Source organism: Cynoglossus semilaevis, chromosome 15 (assembly GCF_000523025.1).
Source record: "Cynoglossus semilaevis isolate Cse_v1.0 chromosome 15, Cse_v1.0, whole genome shotgun sequence".
Classification (NCBI taxonomy): Eukaryota; Metazoa; Chordata; class Actinopteri; order Pleuronectiformes; family Cynoglossidae; genus Cynoglossus; species Cynoglossus semilaevis.
The window spans coordinates 14,237,872-14,256,214 of NC_024321.1; the positions used below are offsets into that span (position 1 = coordinate 14,237,872).

Sequence of the window (18,343 nt, forward strand, 5' to 3'; positions counted from 1 at the left end):
GTGTGTGGGGGGGATGGGGGTGGGTTGAGGGGGGGTGGGGCTGAAGATCATTGAATCTAAAGATCTGTTAATTGATGCCTGATTTTGAGGTCAGGAGTTCAGGTGAAGATGATGCTCTCTCTCTCTCTCTCTCTCTCTCTCTCAATATCGGCATATGTGATATCGGCAAGAAATAATATCGGACATCCTTGACTACAATCATCATATTTATATAACATGTGTATTTATACTGGAATATAAAAACAATTCATGTTCTTTTTTGGGGAAATTCCTTCACACTCCACCTTTAACACAGCTGTGAAAACCGTTTTTTTTTTTTGTTTTTTTTTTTTTAGAAACGTGTTGGTGACATTTTTAAAGCTTCCATAGATTTAATCAATCTGTAAACCGCCATCAGCCACTGGAATCACTCACCTGCCCCCATCACCTCCCACCACCTCTCAGTGCATCTTATTACATTATCAACATGCCGCTGTTGTGTTAATGAAAGTCATTAGTATCCAGGTCAGGGCTGCAGGAGTCTGGAGGAGGAGGAGGAGGAAGAGGAGGAGGAGAATCACTCGGTACCAAACTGCCTCTAGGACCCAGTGTCTTTGCCCCTGAGCCTTTGTAGTTTTTGTGTGGAGCTGAGGGAGACTGAGATGTGCTCCTTGCCTATCACGATTCACATCGAGCTTCACCGCTAAGCTGAGGAGGAGGAGGAGGTGGAGGAGGACGAGGACGAGGATGGTGATGATGCTGGAGAGGGCAATTTGAAGCCACCCTCAAATTGCCATTATATTCCATCTTCATTTTCATGCTTTTCGCACATTTCCTCTCATCGTCTGTGTTTATCTTTTTTTTTCCTTCTTCTTCTTTTTTTTTCTTTTTTTTCTAATTTGTAAATGTTGGGGGACGCGCCGAGAGCCAGTGGATTTGGCTGCATGGCTGCTGCCTCGGATCGAGGCTCCGAATCCTGAGCGCGCACAGCTTTGTTCTCAGGACACACTGATTGAGTCGGATCCAAACGGCAGCGAGCGCTGGATTCTGCTGAACTTTCCTGCATCTTCGACGTTTGCATCAGCATCAGCAGCATCATCAGCATCAGCAGGTACTTCCTGAGGTGAGTGCGCTGCACACGCCACAGACACAAAGAAACCCCGTGTTTTGGTCCAGATCTCGGGGGCCATCGATCCGGGCTGAAGCTGGACCCGTACATTTATGTTTATTATTATCATTTTCTCCACGATGTCGGTCATTTTCCTCCATCAGAAACTGGGTCACTACTCAGAAATCCGTTGTTGTGACCTGATCCAATATTGTGTTCACGTTGAGTGAGTGGGTGTGAGGGACGTGTCAGTGAATACTAATTAGTCAGTTGCTTGTCACCGCCGCGTCTGTGCTGTGGAAAATTCGGGTTTTTTTTTTTTTTTTGTTTTTTTTTGTGTTTTGTGCAGCTGAAAGAGGGGAATCCCCAGGAAAACACGCACACACACTCACACACACACACTCACAACGCACGGTGCCGCCAGCATGTAGAAAGGTGACATTTAACGACAGTGGCATGTGAAGACTCCTCAAGCTGATCGCTCATTCACGGCATCTGTCTGTTGTGCGGTGTGTAGGTGGAGGATCAGCCATGTGGAGCAGAGGGAGAGCATCTCTTCTTCTCTTCTGCCTGCTGCCCCTCACCGCTCTGTGGAAAAGCAGGTGAGTGGCTGTAATGATGGAGGTGCCGGACACCATCACACACTTTGTCTCATGGGAGGAGGATATGGAGGGAAGGGGGGGACGGGGAGGGGAGTTTCTTTATGCTTTGCTACTACAGAAAATAGTGGGGAGAAACCCCCACACTGTAACATTTGTAAGATTTACACTGGTCAAAAGCTAATGTTTTCCGTACACTTAAAGTTATTATGCTAAGCTAGCATGCTAGCCTAACTCTAGCTAACCCACTCGTCAACTTATTTTCAGCATTTGACTAATAATAAACATACTAAACATATATATATTTGAATATTTTTAAATAATTTTTACTAATGTTAATGTTTTTTAACGGTCCTATTAGTCAGTTTATGTTTATGTAGAAGTTTTCACAGCCCTAGTGGGAGCTGGGGGAAGATGTAAGGGGGCAGAATGCTGTTTATTATTATTTAAAAAAGTGAAGTGAAGAAATCGGGGTATTATTATTATTAAAAAAAAGTGAAGTGAAGAAATCGGGGTAAATTAAATTCTTGTTGATGAAAGATAATATATGTATATAATTATGATTGTCAATATATAAAACCAGCTAGATGTTATTGGACTCCAGACATGAACAAGTGTATGTTTTTAGTTTATATTATAGCATCTGTACAGTCAGTAAAGGTGTTATACATTACTATTGTTGTAGAGTTGATTGATCTGTTTATCAATGGCTTATCACAGGTCCATACTTGTATTGATCAGTATTTCTAAAACACATATTTGTTCAGCAAACAAACAGGTGACACCTTCACAATATTGATTTTTCCTTTGACATGGAACTGGTTTTACTGTACAGCCGTACACAGCTTATCGATCCACATGCCTCCCATTGTTTGTGTCATTGCTGTTGTGGCCACTAGGACGTCTGGTGGGTCGGGGGGTCTCCACCCTGTTTACATGCATACATATGACTCTAGGTAAACACGTGGTCTGCTGGAGTCTTCTTCAGCCCCTGACGCCGTCTGTCTGTTGTTTAGGTCGGTGAAAGCTGATGCCGCCACCGATTCCCTGAAAGCCAACATCACCGTGTTCACACGGATCCTGGACAGCCTCCTGGATGGATACGACAACCGTCTCAGGCCTGGTCTTGGGGGTAGGTTCCATGTGCGAGTGTCCACGATGTGCATTATTTATGTGCATTTTATGTAGTCTATTTTTGTGTGACGCATCAGTGCTTTAATCTTTTCAAGTGAAACATTTTTACTGGAGTGCTGCTCCTGGAGTGCTTTCTCCAAAAATAAACCTGTAGAAACGCCGAAAGCGCTTTGTACCAGAAACGTTGTGGTTATATAAAATCTCACTTTACTTCCTGTGTGGAACAACAACCAAAATAGACAAAATTAACCTTGTAAATGGTGATGTTTTCTTCTTTATTTCTGCACCATTTTTTTCTCATTATTTGTCATTAGTGGCAAAAAAGTGTATTGATGTAAAATAATAATAATAATAATAATATCTGATTATTTGTCATTAGTGGCAAAAAAGTTTAATGATGTAAAATAATAATAATAATAATAGTGAACAATACATTTTGTATTTTTATCAAGGGTTGATTTAAAGCCACATTTTTATCACTCAGCCTTAATATATTTTAGACACCAGATTCGACCATTTAAATCCTGAACAGTAGTCACACAGTCAGGAGGAGTTGTTTCTTCTTCCCCGGCCTCTTTTCCCCCCACTGTCTCCTCACTTCTTCCATCAGCATCATTCCATGGCATCTCATTTTCATTTGGCCCCTCTTTCCAAAGCAGAGCTCCTCCCTCAGGATCTGCTGCCATTTGAAATTCAAATTCTCAGGGCCTTGAGCCCAGACTGGGAGCTGCCATATGGGAAACGGACCTGCCTCACTTTGGCAAAGCTCGTCCTGTGCAAACAGACCCACAACAATAATGATGTTAGTTCACCTACTCTATAGAAAAGCATTAACACCCGCAGCCTGCAGGTGTAGCAGCAGTGTCCATATTAGATCATTTTATTTAATGTCTTTTTTTTTTGTTCAATCAGTGCGGCTTTAAACAGCAGCGTTTATACTGTACTGTATAAATCACAATGTTTCAGTGTCTTTATATGGGTCAGTCATCAAATTGTATAGATTTTTAAGTGAAAAAAACAACAACAAAACACATTAAATAATGATTTTTTTCACCAACATATAACTATGTGAAAGTGAAGATGTTAAAAGCAGACCTTGGGGAAATCTTCCGTCTGAAAAATAAAACACGTGAATAAAACATCACAGAACAAATTAGGTGCTTTTATCCCGAGTGTCTAAACGCACCACAGCTACATATGTTTTTATTAGACTGGGCTCCAGTGGGGCTCCTCACTCTCAGAGGGTGGAGGTTCTCACACCATAGAACATGACATGGCCCATAATAAATAAAAAATAAAATAAAAGCAGACATCAGATGGAATTTTCCACATTGTAGACACATTATATGTGAAGATCTCATCTGGGGAAAAACACGTTAACGCTTCCGTGGATTTTAGTTCATAACACGTTTGTAATGGCTGGAGAGCAGCATCATCGCAGCTGCGCGACTGTGTTCACTCATACATAGCATATATTCAAAGGCAGGGGATAAATCCCTCTGACAGTTTTTATGGATGAAAGAGTGCGCCATAAAAGAGGAGGCGGAATCTCAATGAAATAAACGATATTAGTATGCTGTGTTCATCTGCGTGCCATCCCGGAATAAATAACACACACAAACATTTGTGTACCATGTCAACGTATTCTAATACGGTACATTTAAAAACAAAATTTATGTCCACTCTCCCTGTGCATAATGTCATGTTAGCATTCTGTCACCTCAGCATTTTTACATCAACTGTCTGACCGTCCCTTTTATTGCACATAAAACCTGGAGGCCCAGCGAGATACGAAAATAAAATTACAAATTTAAACCTCCATTCACACCTATATGATCAACTAAAAGCAGACAATTAACCTTCTTTATCCCTAATAGGGTGGAGGAACTCCTTTCAAAAACATTGATGATCAATCAAAAAAAAAAATGACCACAAACATAATGTATTGAAAATCATTAAATGTTTTCCTCATGTCAACAACAACAAAATTCAATATTTCTTTTCAGTCTGTGCAGGGTTGAATTGGTGAGTAATTTTATGTTGCTATGCCAGGGATACGTTGCCCTATACTGCTAACCCGTCTTTGTGACCAATGAGTGATGCACTGTGGATTGCATGTTGCTAGGCTACAGAGACTGTTACTTTAATGACCGGTTTCCTGTAGAAAATTTCGAATCACGTGAGGCCTGTGTTCCTTTGTTGTTTCTCAAAAGACCACAGACCGGGCCGCGTGGAGCTTTTGTCCGGGCAGTAAGTGGCCTGCGGGCCTCTATTTGAGTAGGCCGGCTTTGGACATGTAAGGACAAAAATGAAGCAGAGCCGGGTGGTTTTTTTGTAGCCGGGGAGGTTCATGTGCAGCAGTAAACTGTAGTACTGTGCAGCTGATCCTGGAGTCGTTACTCAGACACGTCGGTTCTTCGGCCTTTAACGGCGTTCCATTTCACGTTGCCAGGCGTGTTGCGTTATTACACTCACTGCAAATCAAATGTTGAAGAAGAAGAAGAAGACGAATCTAGGGCAGGGGTTTCTCGAGATGAACCAACATGTACCCTTGAGGCTACTAGAAGGTTTCAGAGGAGGAGGAAGAGAGAACTACAGTAATTGTTTCCACAGTGAATGAACCACTGTGTGGGTTTAGGCTGCACATCTCTCCTCAACTTATTTATAGCAAATGCAATATAACCACAGCCATTTGATGGCTAAACAGGCCCACTGCTCTCCGAAGAAAAGACAAGCTCATTTTCTCTAAGGCTCAGCTCGTAATGTCACCGTAGTGAGGACTTCATTGTTATTCTTACTGCTCTAATCCTGCGTTTGGTTTTTTCGTTCTCCTCAAGTGTTTTTGCATCACCACAAGGGCTGCTAATGTGGAAACACTGGACTGTTTGGAGAAGAGCACGCTGTTGCCTGATGGTTGTTCATGAAGTCAGTGAATGTAGAACACACTGTGACTGCAATGACAAAAAAATCTGGATTTGGTAAAGTATTTATAAATAGGTATTTGTGAAATAAGGACAAAAAATATCCCGGCTGGGACTTAACTATATACTACAGTAATACTTACAGTACACTAGAGTACTGACTCCATAATAAATAATAAAACACGAGCTAAATAGGTGACCATTTAACCTCTAACTAATGAGATTAATTGCTCTGAGCGTTGACACCAGAGCTAAATAGGTGACCATTTAACCTTTAACTAATGAGATTAACTTTTGTATTGCACTCACATATATACACACATATATATAATTATATATATATGTGTACAGTATGTATCTATATGCATTTTTTAAATCACATAACATAAACAAATCAAGTTATATATACAGTACCATATATAAATATATAAGTCACAGATAATATATACCGTAGCAGCAAATAAACCACACATATAAGTTATATATACAGTAGCATATATAAATATATAAGTCACAGATATATGTACACATATAATATATACTGTAGCAGCAAATAAACGTAGGTGGGTTACAGTGGGCCTGACTTGTGTGTAGTGTTGTTATATACAGTATTTCCATCGACACACACTGTTTATCGACAGAACATGAAAATATTTGGCGGTTTGTTCTGGAGGATTTAACAAAAGTGCAACAGTCGAAATAGATTTTCAGACTCCACCTCCCACCTGTTTCACTCTTTAGCACTTGGACAGTGCTGTTCTGCGCCCCACCCACTGTGTAGTTCAGGAGCTATTTATTTATAATAAAGAATATGTAACAAATAGAAAAAAAAATCCATTCCAGTGAACACAACAAAATTTGAACGATTTTTCTCAATATTGGCTTCTCCAAGATTTTTGTGGAGTGTTTTTAATACTTTGATACATATTTACAGCATTTATTTACCGGCCGTAAAACATGTGCTTCTCATATTCAGTGAATCATGTGGTACAGATGGGCCTGTGGACCCATGTTTGATTGGTCAGTCATTACCTGTGGTGTTTGGTGAGTCCTGAAAAATGGAGGAAAAGCTGCAGCATCCTCCACTTATATAGAAACAGCAGTGAGTCAGAGTGAGTGACATCACTCCAGGGAGATGGAGTTTTTTTTTTTTTAGTCCAGGCTGATTTTTGATATTTTCTCTCTGTCAGTCATGTGTTTTAATAGCTGCAATTAAAATTAACAATCTGCAGAACCTCCACCGCTGATTGCTGCAACACGAGGGTGATTAGAGAATGTGTGTAACAGGTTTTTTTTTTACACACAGCTGGGAGAGTTTTTAAGGTCGTCACACGACAGGGGAAGAGTAGAAGTCCTGTGGATGACAGAGTAAAAAGTGAAGGTGAAAGGTATAGAAAAAGTGGAGTCAGATTTAGTTTAAATACCAGGAGTCAACCATCCGAGTCAGTGGACAGAGACGGTGATGAACGTGTCATATGTGATACAAGCTGAGGATAATATGTGGAGGCGAGAGTCTGATGTCTGATGTGTGACAGAAAACTGTTTTGACCAATTGGCCCTGAGGTATCAGAACTGACGGTACTGTTTTTAGTACTCACTAGGAATGAGCAGATCTGAGGTGTGTCTGTGGTTGAGCAGCTCGCAGCTATAAGGTTGGGGCGGGGGCACAGGGAGGTGAGGAGGACAGGGGTCATTATGGTTTGGACATGAGGATTGATAGTGGACATGTTGGCCCAAAGGATAATGGAGATGGAGCTGCCAAGAGGAATGGAGGAAGACTCCGGAGACGATCAATGGTTCAGTGTAGATGGACATTAAGATGATTGGTCGATTGGGCGGAGGAGGAAACGAAGGAGAGAAGAAGAAGATAGAGGAAGTAAAAAAGAACAATAAACACTTTGTTTAAGAACCGTCGTTTGTAGTACTCGCTTTAAGTGATTTCAAATTTGGAAAATGCGGTCTGTACGATCTTGGATGTAAATAATTGTTAAGAAAGGAGATGAATAGTTAGCATTAACTTAAAGAAAGATCATTTTTGAGTGCAATCAAAACATTGTGTAACCAAAATCTTTCACTTCAACATATCATCTTTTTTTTTTCCAGGTTTAGTCCCTTCGATGTAAACCCACCACAGTAGGAACCAAAGCCTGGTCACCGCGTTCTTATGAACAAACACATCCCATCATACTGTATATCATGCTGTACAGCAGTGTCATCAGAGTTTTGAACCCTCAACATGATCAGCTTTTTAAACCGATCAATGAATCAAAATCTGTGTTTGAATTTTGTTGAAAAAATGAAAACAAAATTTATAATTTTTATAATTTTTTTCAATTCACATTGGGTAGCATCCCAAAGGTTGAAAAACACTGGGTTTAAGGTCTGTGTGTTTCTAAAGAAGAAACCGACTCGTCTTCATGGCTGGACAGTGACACCTTACGACTGTCGTCACCATCATTCTGTTCTGTTCAGTTCAGGAGTTGGACTTCAGTTTTCAGTCTCCTAATTGTTGCTTCTTTCCTTCAGACAGAGTAACTGAGGTCAAGACCAACATCTACGTCACCAGCTTTGGACCAGTGTCAGACACGGACATGGTGAGGACGGATACTGGACTTTATTTATTCACTTGGTCATTTGTTGTTGACATCATAAAAAAACTAACCCTCTAATGTTGCCATAGTCAGATTGACAACTGATCCAGATAAATATCTGTGTGTGTGAAATGATGGTGGGGGGTAATAATCCCAGGGAACACACTGGTGTTTTATACTTCTACTTTTCATTGGTCAATTTCACTGAAAACGTTCGATTTATTCCATTATCCAGTGTCAATTCGATGGAGGTCTCATAAATAATGGCAACAACAAATATCCTCCTTTGACCTAATTGATTTGTTCTGATACTGTAGTGCAATTCAACTGATTGCTGAGGCAGGAGGTTAAAAGGATTTATGGGATATGTGGGAAACTCAGCAGGAGAAGACTCAGGAATCGGGTCATAAAAGAAGAAAAGAAAAAGAAGAAGAAAACCCTCAGGATACTTCTAATGATGATCTCAAACGTTCCTCTCCTCAGGAGTACACCATCGATGTTTTTTTTCGGCAAAGCTGGAAGGATGAGAGGTTAAAGTTCCACGGACCGATGGAAACGCTGCCTCTCAACAACCTGATGGCCAGTAAGATCTGGACTCCAGACACTTTCTTCCACAACGGCAAAAAGTCGGTGGCCCACAACATGACGATGCCGAACAAGCTGTTGAGGATTAAAGACGACGGAACGCTGCTGTACACCATGAGGTAACGCGTTTTTGTTTTAGCGCTGTCTGTGGTTATGTTGGGAATTGCACTGTTTTACATTTTGGAATGGAATGTGTTTTGCACACGGATATTGAAGCACGTTGAAAAAAAATTTGACATTGCAGCTGGTATTAGAATTAAAATCCATCACGTTTTGGCCAAAGGGATTTTTTCTAGTTTCTCGACAAGTGTGAGAGAGAACATACTGATCAGTCTTTGTTTCGTACATCAGATTTAACACGAGCTCCTCCTACAACTGTGTGCGTGCACATGAATATTAAGTTCGGCCTATTTGCTCCCAGATTCCAATCCCCTGGCTTAGCTAAGCTAAGTGCTAGTTTACAGTGGCTTTAGGTGACTTTGCAGTGACATCACAGTTTGTATGTACAGTACGTGGTCCAGCTGCCCTGTTACAGGGTTGTGCTCTAACATGTACTATAGTCATTATTTCTGCATAGATGAGATGCTAAAGAAAAATGGCTTAAATCCAGTTCCAGGTCTTTCTGTGATTCAGCTCAGGTGAAGGTTAAAGGTCAGGATGACAAAAAAAAAGAAAATAAATAAATACTGAAATGTTGACTCTGTGGTTGAATAATGAAACAGCGGCTTCCATGCAAACGTGTTCTGTGTGGGTCTGTGCTGGTCGCAGCTGTGCCTTGTTTGCTTTGCTCTGATGATCATAGTTGAGTTTTTTTTTTAAGCCATCACAGATGGAAAATGTAAAAAAAAAACATATAGCATGGTGGGCTCAGTTGGTGGTCGATGACCCAAATGATTTTAAGATACAACTGTATCTTTTTCTTTTTAATAGAGCAATTATCGGATACAAACTCTGTCAACGCCACTGCCTAAAACTGCTGCTATTTTCTTTTCTTTCTTTCTTTCTGAGATTATGCTTCACCTGTGATGTTTTAACATTTCACGCGTTTGCACCATCTCTCTGGATGCAGGTTAACGGTGCATGCAGAGTGTCCGATGCATCTAGAGGATTTCCCCATGGACTTTCACTCCTGTCCGCTAAAATTCGGCAGCTGTGAGTAGCACCGGAGACTTTTGTTTGTGTTCTACGCACTGGTTCAGAAAAAACCTAGAACCAAGTGAAGATGTGCTGTAATGCATGGCTGTGTTTGTCCTGTGTTTGGGTGAAATGTCACTGGCAAATATAGCAGAAAACATTAGAAAAGAAAATATATATACAGTTTATATATATATATAAACATATTATAAACAATTTAATCCACAATGTGGAAGAAAATGTAAGAGACTTTTTTCCCCCTTCTGCTTTAATAAAAGATGCCTACACAATCTCAGAAGTGACCTATTCTTGGACTTCGAATGCGTCGGACTCTGTGGTTGTGGAAGAAGAAAGCTCTCGTCTTAACCAGTATGACCTGGTCGGAAAAACGGCCGGACAAGAAACTATCAAGTCCAGTACAGGTAGGTGGTCGCTCGACCTTTTTTTTTTTATCTTTAAGTCAGAGAAGAAAAACAAAAATCATTTTTATTATAATCTGGCAGTCATAAAGTAGATTTATTTTTAAAAAATCTTACTCCAAAAGAGTCTCAGTTTCTAAATCCATCAGTGAGTACTTGTGTGTTTTCTTAGGTCGATGTTAAAGTTGTCATCCACCTACATGCTGCAGGAGGCCGCTTCACCTTTCCAAAAAAACATCTGAAGTGTTCGGTCTTTATTCCTGTCAAATATTTGTTCACAGTTCTTCTCCTCGACAGAGAGACAACCAAACAGTGCTCTTTGACATTGATGCAAACTGAAACCTCCTGCTTTTTCTGCATTTAGCGTAGCCTGGAGAGCCGGCATCTACAGCTGCTGCACTTTGTCTGTGATGCATTTAAAATAGGTGTTAAATAGCAGGCAGTGATTCTGATGCATAAGTGGTTGTAAGCGTGCGGCTCTGTTGGAGGTGAGACACTAATAGAGGATCTTCAGGAAAGATAAACAGCAGCTGTGTTCCTCGGTGTTCCTCGGTGTTCCTTCAGTGTCTTGGTGTTTGTGCTCAAAAGACACAGAACTGTCACTCACACAAGTGCGGTGAGGTGTGAAAATTTGTTCTGCGCGCAGGAAGGGAACGACTTGGTGTGCAGGGGAAGTGGGACAATTCATTAGCTGGTGATTCCTACAGCGACGTGCTCATTAGTGAACAGGAAAATTAACTCTGGCCACGTCTGCAGATGGATTTAAAGAAAAAGGCAACAAATGTATGGCCGTCCAGTCACCGCACAGGACCAGAGCATTTACACAGAGGGGGAATATATGCTCACCAAACCCCTGGTCCCCAGACTGTTACTGGGCTGAGGGTCGTTTGGTAGTGGGCCGCAGCGTTTCAAAAGAGAATCCAGTCATTTTCATTCACTTTCTTCACTTATAGATTATCCGGCAATGTTTCAAAATAATACAAACAGCATAAAGTTCAAATCTGGTGTGTCAAACATATGGACTGTGGGCAAAAAAACAGCCAGCTGGTATGTTCAATCTGGCCCGCTTGATGAATTTGAATTGAAAGTGATAAAATGCACAAACTCTTCATGTTTGTGATGATTTGTCAAACTATATTTCATTAAATAAGAGGATTTGTCACGCTGATTCTACTGGTCCAGCCCATGTGACATCGAATCAGGCTAAATGCGGTCCCTGAACCAAAATTAGTCTGACATCCCTGGTCTAAACCTTTTTGTTCTTGCAGTTTTCTGTACGTGGCCAGTCTTCAAGCTCTCCATTTTAGTGCCTCGGGCAGTTTCCATCTTCCCCACCTTGATGCAGCAGCCCAGTAAATTAGAGCGCTAACTGATTCTTGGAGCCGATTGTTCTAGAAAGAGCCGTTAAAAATCCCTGCTTAACAGTTTGGAGAACGGCGTCTGCCGTCGATGTTCTGTCCTTATCTAGAGCTCTGTCTCAGATCAAGGCTCAAACACTGAGGGCCTTGAATGTTGTCGCTGTGACTGTATTGATTGTAAACCCCGTGCGCCGTGATGAGGGGTGAACGCGTGGCAGGCGTGTAGCAACAGTTTCTATAAACAGCCTCAGCCGCGGCGTCTCTCGTGCTCATGAGAAGAAACGAGCTCTATCCAAGAAAATCAGCTGTCAACTTACACTTCTTTATACGGGAATAACAAGCGCGGCGTGAATATGGAGAGGGAACAGCTGAGGTACAGAGGGAGACGGGCTGTGGTGTAGAGACGTAATGAGACCCATAAATAGACGCCACACATCTCATGAAAAACACACTAACACAGATGCTTGAACGGGGTCAGATCTGTCACGTGCGCACGATGAACCCCGCCTGAGTGTGAAGCTGTTGGCTTAAGGATGAGAGAGAGCGACTCCATTACAATTCAGGAAGTGAACGGCGGTGGGAAGAGAAGAGACCAGAGAGTGACTGAAAGAAATGTAATAAGTCGTCTTTGTCGGAGGAGAAGATTTTCTAATCAGTTTTCTGCTGCTGAGTGAGGCAGTCGTTCACTGCATCTCTGTTCTGGAGGAAGATTTGTTTTTTAAAATAACTTCCAAGGTGACTGTAAGATCCAGTCTGGATCACACTTGAAATGATATTTTTAGCAGCAGTTTTGAAGTCAGACAAATATGCTACAGTGTGTGTGTGTGTGTTGTTCGTTCTCTCCGTGACTGCTGCCCACATGTCCCCCCCCCTCCCCCCTTTTCCCGCTGTGGCAACACAGAATTAAACATGTAGCACAGCAACAAATATCAGGCAGCTACCTTTGCAAATAACACCCTGGTGGTTGTTCACTGAGAAATAAATGCCCTCCAGGGTGCATGCAAACAGAGCTGAGCTGAAGCGGGCGGTGGAGGTAGCGGTGTGGAGTGGAGCGGCGGTATTAGCAGCAGCCACACGTCAGCACACGAGCGTCTGTCAACCGACGGGGCTGTTGTGTAGCCTCAGCATCATTAATTGCCGTGGATGTTGTCGGGGTTTCTGTGACACCGTAGGGGGCAGTGTTGTCCTGGAGGGGGTTTAAATAATGGTGAAAATGTTTGATTTTCACTTTGTCATTTACAGGCTGACCATGTTGGTTCTGCTTGGTTTTAATCAGGGAGGTCTGATAATATCGGCCAAACGATATTATCGGCTAATATTAGCATTAGCAATATATTAATTTATTCATTAGGACTTAATTTCAGTTTGAATGCACGCCTCTATAATGCAATAATGCATCACCTTGAAAATTAACTTCACGGCTGCGTCCCTGAGCACCACAGGCCCCTCCCTTCAGGTATCAATTACCAGTTTACGGTCTTTCCCGAGTGGCAGCCTTTTACTATCAGGGGAATCCCGGCGTCAGTTTCATTGAGTGAGAATATCCCTTCATGGACTAAATGCCCCCATATCTGGGTTAAGTGCAGCACGATGCTCCAGTAGGAGGCGACGAGGCTGCCAGTTACTGCCGCTTTTGTTATCTCCGCGCTTCGCGTTATCTGATTGGCCGACTTCAAATTAATCATTCATTAGGAGTGTGTCAGTGTTTGATGTAAGCAGCATACTTGCTAAGTAGGTCATTTGGCACAAACATGCTGTAGAGCTTCACACAGGGAGGTGGGGGGGCGCGTTTTGCATGAGCCTGTGAAGGCAACTGATGCGAGTCATACGTTTTTTGTTTTTTTTTTACATTTTAACTTCTGTTAAAAACTATAATTGATCACTGAATATATTTATATATATACTGTATATAATATAAATAATACAATCATTAGCGTTTGCTTTTAGCGCCCACATTCTTAGCTTTCTGACCCACAAAGTCTATCTGTCCCAAAAAAATCTCCAATGTGTGATTAGTCAAAATGTTTTTCAGACAGGTGTTTTAATTTCAGTGTGTGATTTACATTTTTTAACCATTAAAAATGACGAAAAATGACGTGTCATCGATAAGAGTTGAAATAATAGTTTTTCTTCTGCCACTTATTCTTATATGAATATTGCATTATTTGGGCATTAATTTACTGAGTTATAATACTGTTGTTACAGTGAACTCTGTGTCATCAAAAATGTGTTTTAATATGTTCTATTTCTGAGTCTGAGCTAAGGTCTTGTTGCTGAACTTCCACATATATATATCTGCACGAGCGGAAAAGGAACGAGTGTCGGTGTGAACGAGAGAGCTCAGCGGTGAACTGAGTCCTGTAGAACTGAAGTAAATCATCCTCACATAATGTAATCGTATCATCTTTGCTTAATCATTCATCCGTCTTCAACTGCTATTCTAGTCGAGAGTCCTGGAGGGAAGTGGCTCTAATCCCAGCTGACACCAAGTCCAAAAGCGGAGAACAGTCTGAAGAGGTTAAAAGTTCATGTTCCAGGCGACTGTACAGAGACAACAACCATTCACGGTGTTGGTCACACCTCCTGTCAGTGACAGAGACTCCAAAAAAAAAAACCCCTGATCCTGCACTGGGATGATCTGGGATTCAAACTTAGTTATAGACTGGTTGTCTATAACAGTGTTTCCCAACCTTTTCTGAGCCATGGCACAGATACATCATCAGGGCAAACCCCACGGCACACCACCGAACAAAAATCTCACAAAAAGACACGACTCACTGGTCTGTAAGTCAGGATGATAGACAAAGTAATCACAGTCAACAGTGGCTCTGCTGGGTTAGGATGGGCAGGTCTGGTCCTGGTCTTGGACTCAGCCTGGTCTAAAATGACGCCTTGAACATTTTCGTGGTATAAAATAGACAACGGTTGCAGTAAAATCTCTCTTTAGGTTCATATGAATTTCACTGGAACTGGAGCAGCCTGGTGTAGGATTTCCCAGGTGGTGGTCTGGGCTCTGACTGTGGTTCTTCTCTGCGGTGGTTCGTGCAGTCTAATGGCTGACGGCACAAAGGACCCTCTCCCCACAAAGTGCTTAAAGGCCTGTGGCTAAATGAGTTTAGTGGTTGAACGTAGTCCTGAGCTTCCTCAGCCCAGTGGGGATGGAGGCAGTCCTGCTAATGGCTTTTACCCGTGCTCTGATCTGTGTGGTAGTTCTGCCTCCATGCTGCCCCGCTCCATCTCCAGCACACAGCTAAAACCGTCATCTGAAGGGTTTATTTATTCTGCAGAACGCCATGGTTATCTGGCATATTGGTGAGCTAGAATTAGAACGTATTCTTTACCACCGCACCGTTAATGTGCCTCTGGTGGACACTGTACTCTGGTGCAGTCTCAAACCATTGATTCTGTCTTTTTTAAAAGGTATTAATGTTGTTTTTTTTTCTTCCTGAAAATTGAAAAATAAATGTAGGAGCAGCCATAAAAGGTTTATTTTTGTCCTAATGGATTTGTAGAGCTTCTCCTCTTTGATGCTCTGCCCTCTGTTGGACAGTTTACTGCAGGTCACGTATGGAAAAACAAGAGGAACTCGCATTGTTAGGATGAAATCTTTTCCCCTTCATCTTTTGAGGACATGTCACATTACCATCCCGGTGCTTTAATTACTGTCAGGGCTGAAAGTGACGGCATCGCCGGCCTCTCCTGAGAACATTCGGCCACGTCTGATAAATTCCTGGCTCAGTTCTCCTCCGTCCTCATCCAACACAGACCTGCATGGAAATTAAATTACAGAAGACATGAAGCTCCACCGAGTGCTGAGAGTCACTGGCCTCCTCTAAATTACTGTGTTCTCTTTTAATTCCAGTGTTTGTGCCGTTAGTGCATCGATATGTGTTGTTGTGTGTGGAGACAGGGAGAGCATTAGCCCCCACATGACCGCCTGAACGGCAGGCAATACAATTACACAGCTATAAAAAAAAGAGGGAATAAAAAAAAAAAATCATTTTGGATTAGTTCTCGCCAGCGTCATTGCTGTAACGGACTTCCCCGGTGCCGAACGGTGTCGTTCTTCAAGGTGCTCATTTTAAAATCTCGGCACACGAGCTGCGTCTCCTTGTTCGGTTGCCATGGGTAACCATGGCTTTCTTCTTCTGGTGTCTAATCTTGGCTTCTCTTTGAGATACAGTATTTTTCATTTGGCCTGCCTGCCGCGGCAGCAGTGGCTCAGTTTGATGGCCTTGTCAGCTTTGTCACTGGCCAGGAAATCATACTGTCTGCTGTGGCTTCTACGGGTGGATTTTAATGTCCAATCTGAGGCTGGAGGCAGCTTAATCTGAGCAGCTGTGCACAGTCTTTGACGACGGAGGCTAGCTGCTATGAAAGATAGTTTTTTTTTTCCTAATAATTTACTCTAAGTAACATGAGCATCAATTAAATGAAGGAAACGTGATACATACTGTCGATTTCAGTGGTTTTCAAGGTGTGGGGCGTGGGCTCTCCTTGCGAAAATTAACCCTGCTGCTTCATAATCATTTGTTGATTATAATAATATATGTATTGGCATAATTAATTTATATTCATAATGAAATTGAATTGTGAGTCCTCTTCATTAGGTTTAGCAGAACAAATACTTAGTGTTAATTCCAAAAAGTGGTTTTCAAAGTCTGGGGCGCAGCTCCCCTGAACGGTGCCAGATTCACTTACAAATGTATGCTCTTACAGTCAATAATCAAATGTCCCCTAGTGGTCCAACAGGTAAAGAGTTAATGTAATAATCCTCCTAAATTTTTTTTGACAGTACTGTAGATCACATTCATTTATTTCAATGTACTCTATGTAAGTTTTGTATATATATATATATGAAGCCTGGATCTGACCCTGATTCTGGTCTCCTCAGGTGAATACACTGTGATGACGGCTCATTTTCACCTGAAGAGGAAGATCGGATACTTTGTCATCCAGACCTACCTCCCGTGCATCATGACCGTCATTCTTTCCCAAGTGTCTTTCTGGTTGAACAGAGAATCAGTGCCGGCCAGGACTGTGTTTGGTGAGTGCCGTATAATGGAGCACGTTTCTTCCTTTTCTTTACCTTTTTTTTTTCTTAATGGACTGTATTAATACTGTGTGTGTCAGTGTGAGCTGTGGCGCTGAGGTCGGATCCTATTGAAACACCTCTATTCCCACTGGCAGCGGTGTTATTTCAGCCGCTCTTATGAGTGTGTTTGTGTGTGTGTGTGTGGCGTCAGCATGTGCTGAATTGCACGGGGGATTCATCCCAACCTTTGTCAGTGTGGAGAGTGAACACTGGTGAATGGCTGGAATTTGAAGATAACGCTTACGTGCTGAAAAAAATAACTGGATGAAGAACAAAGATCCCACTAGTCCCATTAGACAGGCTGCTTTAAGACACGTAGGTAAGTCTGCTGGAACAAATGACTGGAGAGGAGGCAGAGGAGGAATAAACCGAGTCCCAAACTTTACACTTTAATACTGACGGCCGGGGATTCAAGAAACCAAGGATTCAAAGACTCTTGACATCATTTGTTATATGACATATATTATATATATTTACATATACACATATATATGTACATATATGCGTATATGTACATCTATGCATAGATGTGCATATATATACATACATGCATATATGTACACATATATGTACATATATACATATATGTGTACATATATGTGTACATATATACAGTAAGTACTGCACATATATACATTTATGTATATATATATTGGCAAGAATCTGACAATACGATATGTATTACAATATGGGGCAACAATACGATATATTGCAGTATACTGTGATACTAAGAGCGCAGCGATATATTGGGGTTTTTCTTAAACTATTTATTGTAGTCAGAGTGTGATCCTAGTCTCAGACTCTGTTCCATCTGAACATCAGTTCCTAACACTGGAACAGAGGGATCTACATTTGGAATCACTAGAGAAGAAAGAAAAGAAAAGTATTTCATATACATATATGTTTGTTGGTCAACAGAGTTTTTCTCTGCTCTAATTCTTCCGTGCTATAATGAAATACCTCTCTCTCCTCTGTCATGTCATGCCAGGTGTGACCACTGTCCTAACGATGACAACTCTCAGTATAAGTGCCAGGAATTCCCTCCCCAAGGTCGCCTATGCCACCGCCATGGACTGGTTCATCGCCGTCTGCTACGCCTTTGTCTTCTCGGCTTTGATCGAGTTTGCCACAGTCAACTACTTCACGAAGCGCGGCTGGGCCTGGGACGGAAAGAGCGTGGTGAACGACAAGGTAATGAGAATCACAAACAACTCGACTAAAGTTAAAGAGAAGGACAGGAAACAGGATATGTTTTTAAAATGCATTGTAATGATGCTGCATATAACTCATATACTTCTGAATGTATATGTATGTGGTATGAATATTTTTTTGGAAACATGGAGTAATACAAAATGTACTGTATATATATATATGTGTGTGTATTTATATGTATATATGTGTATTTATATATGTATAAATA

The 18,343-nt window shown here is 41.6% G+C and overlaps 1 protein-coding gene across 1 annotated transcript in view; it reads left to right on the forward strand.

Annotated features, from left to right (window-relative positions):
• The first annotated feature begins 512 nt into the window (after positions 1-512).
• Positions 513-18,343, forward strand: part of gabra2b (gamma-aminobutyric acid type A receptor subunit alpha2b) — a 21,331-nt gene continuing 3,500 nt past the window's right edge. The window contains exons 1-9 of the mRNA XM_008327283.3: positions 513-1,102; positions 1,605-1,689; positions 2,703-2,818; positions 8,268-8,335; positions 8,816-9,036; positions 9,987-10,069; positions 10,330-10,473; positions 16,723-16,875; positions 17,912-18,114. Of these exons, the coding sequence (XP_008325505.1) occupies positions 1,619-1,689; positions 2,703-2,818; positions 8,268-8,335; positions 8,816-9,036; positions 9,987-10,069; positions 10,330-10,473; positions 16,723-16,875; positions 17,912-18,114 (1,059 nt within the window). The 5' untranslated portion in view covers positions 513-1,102; positions 1,605-1,618. The remainder of the gene's footprint in view (positions 1,103-1,604; positions 1,690-2,702; positions 2,819-8,267; positions 8,336-8,815; positions 9,037-9,986; positions 10,070-10,329; positions 10,474-16,722; positions 16,876-17,911; positions 18,115-18,343) is intronic.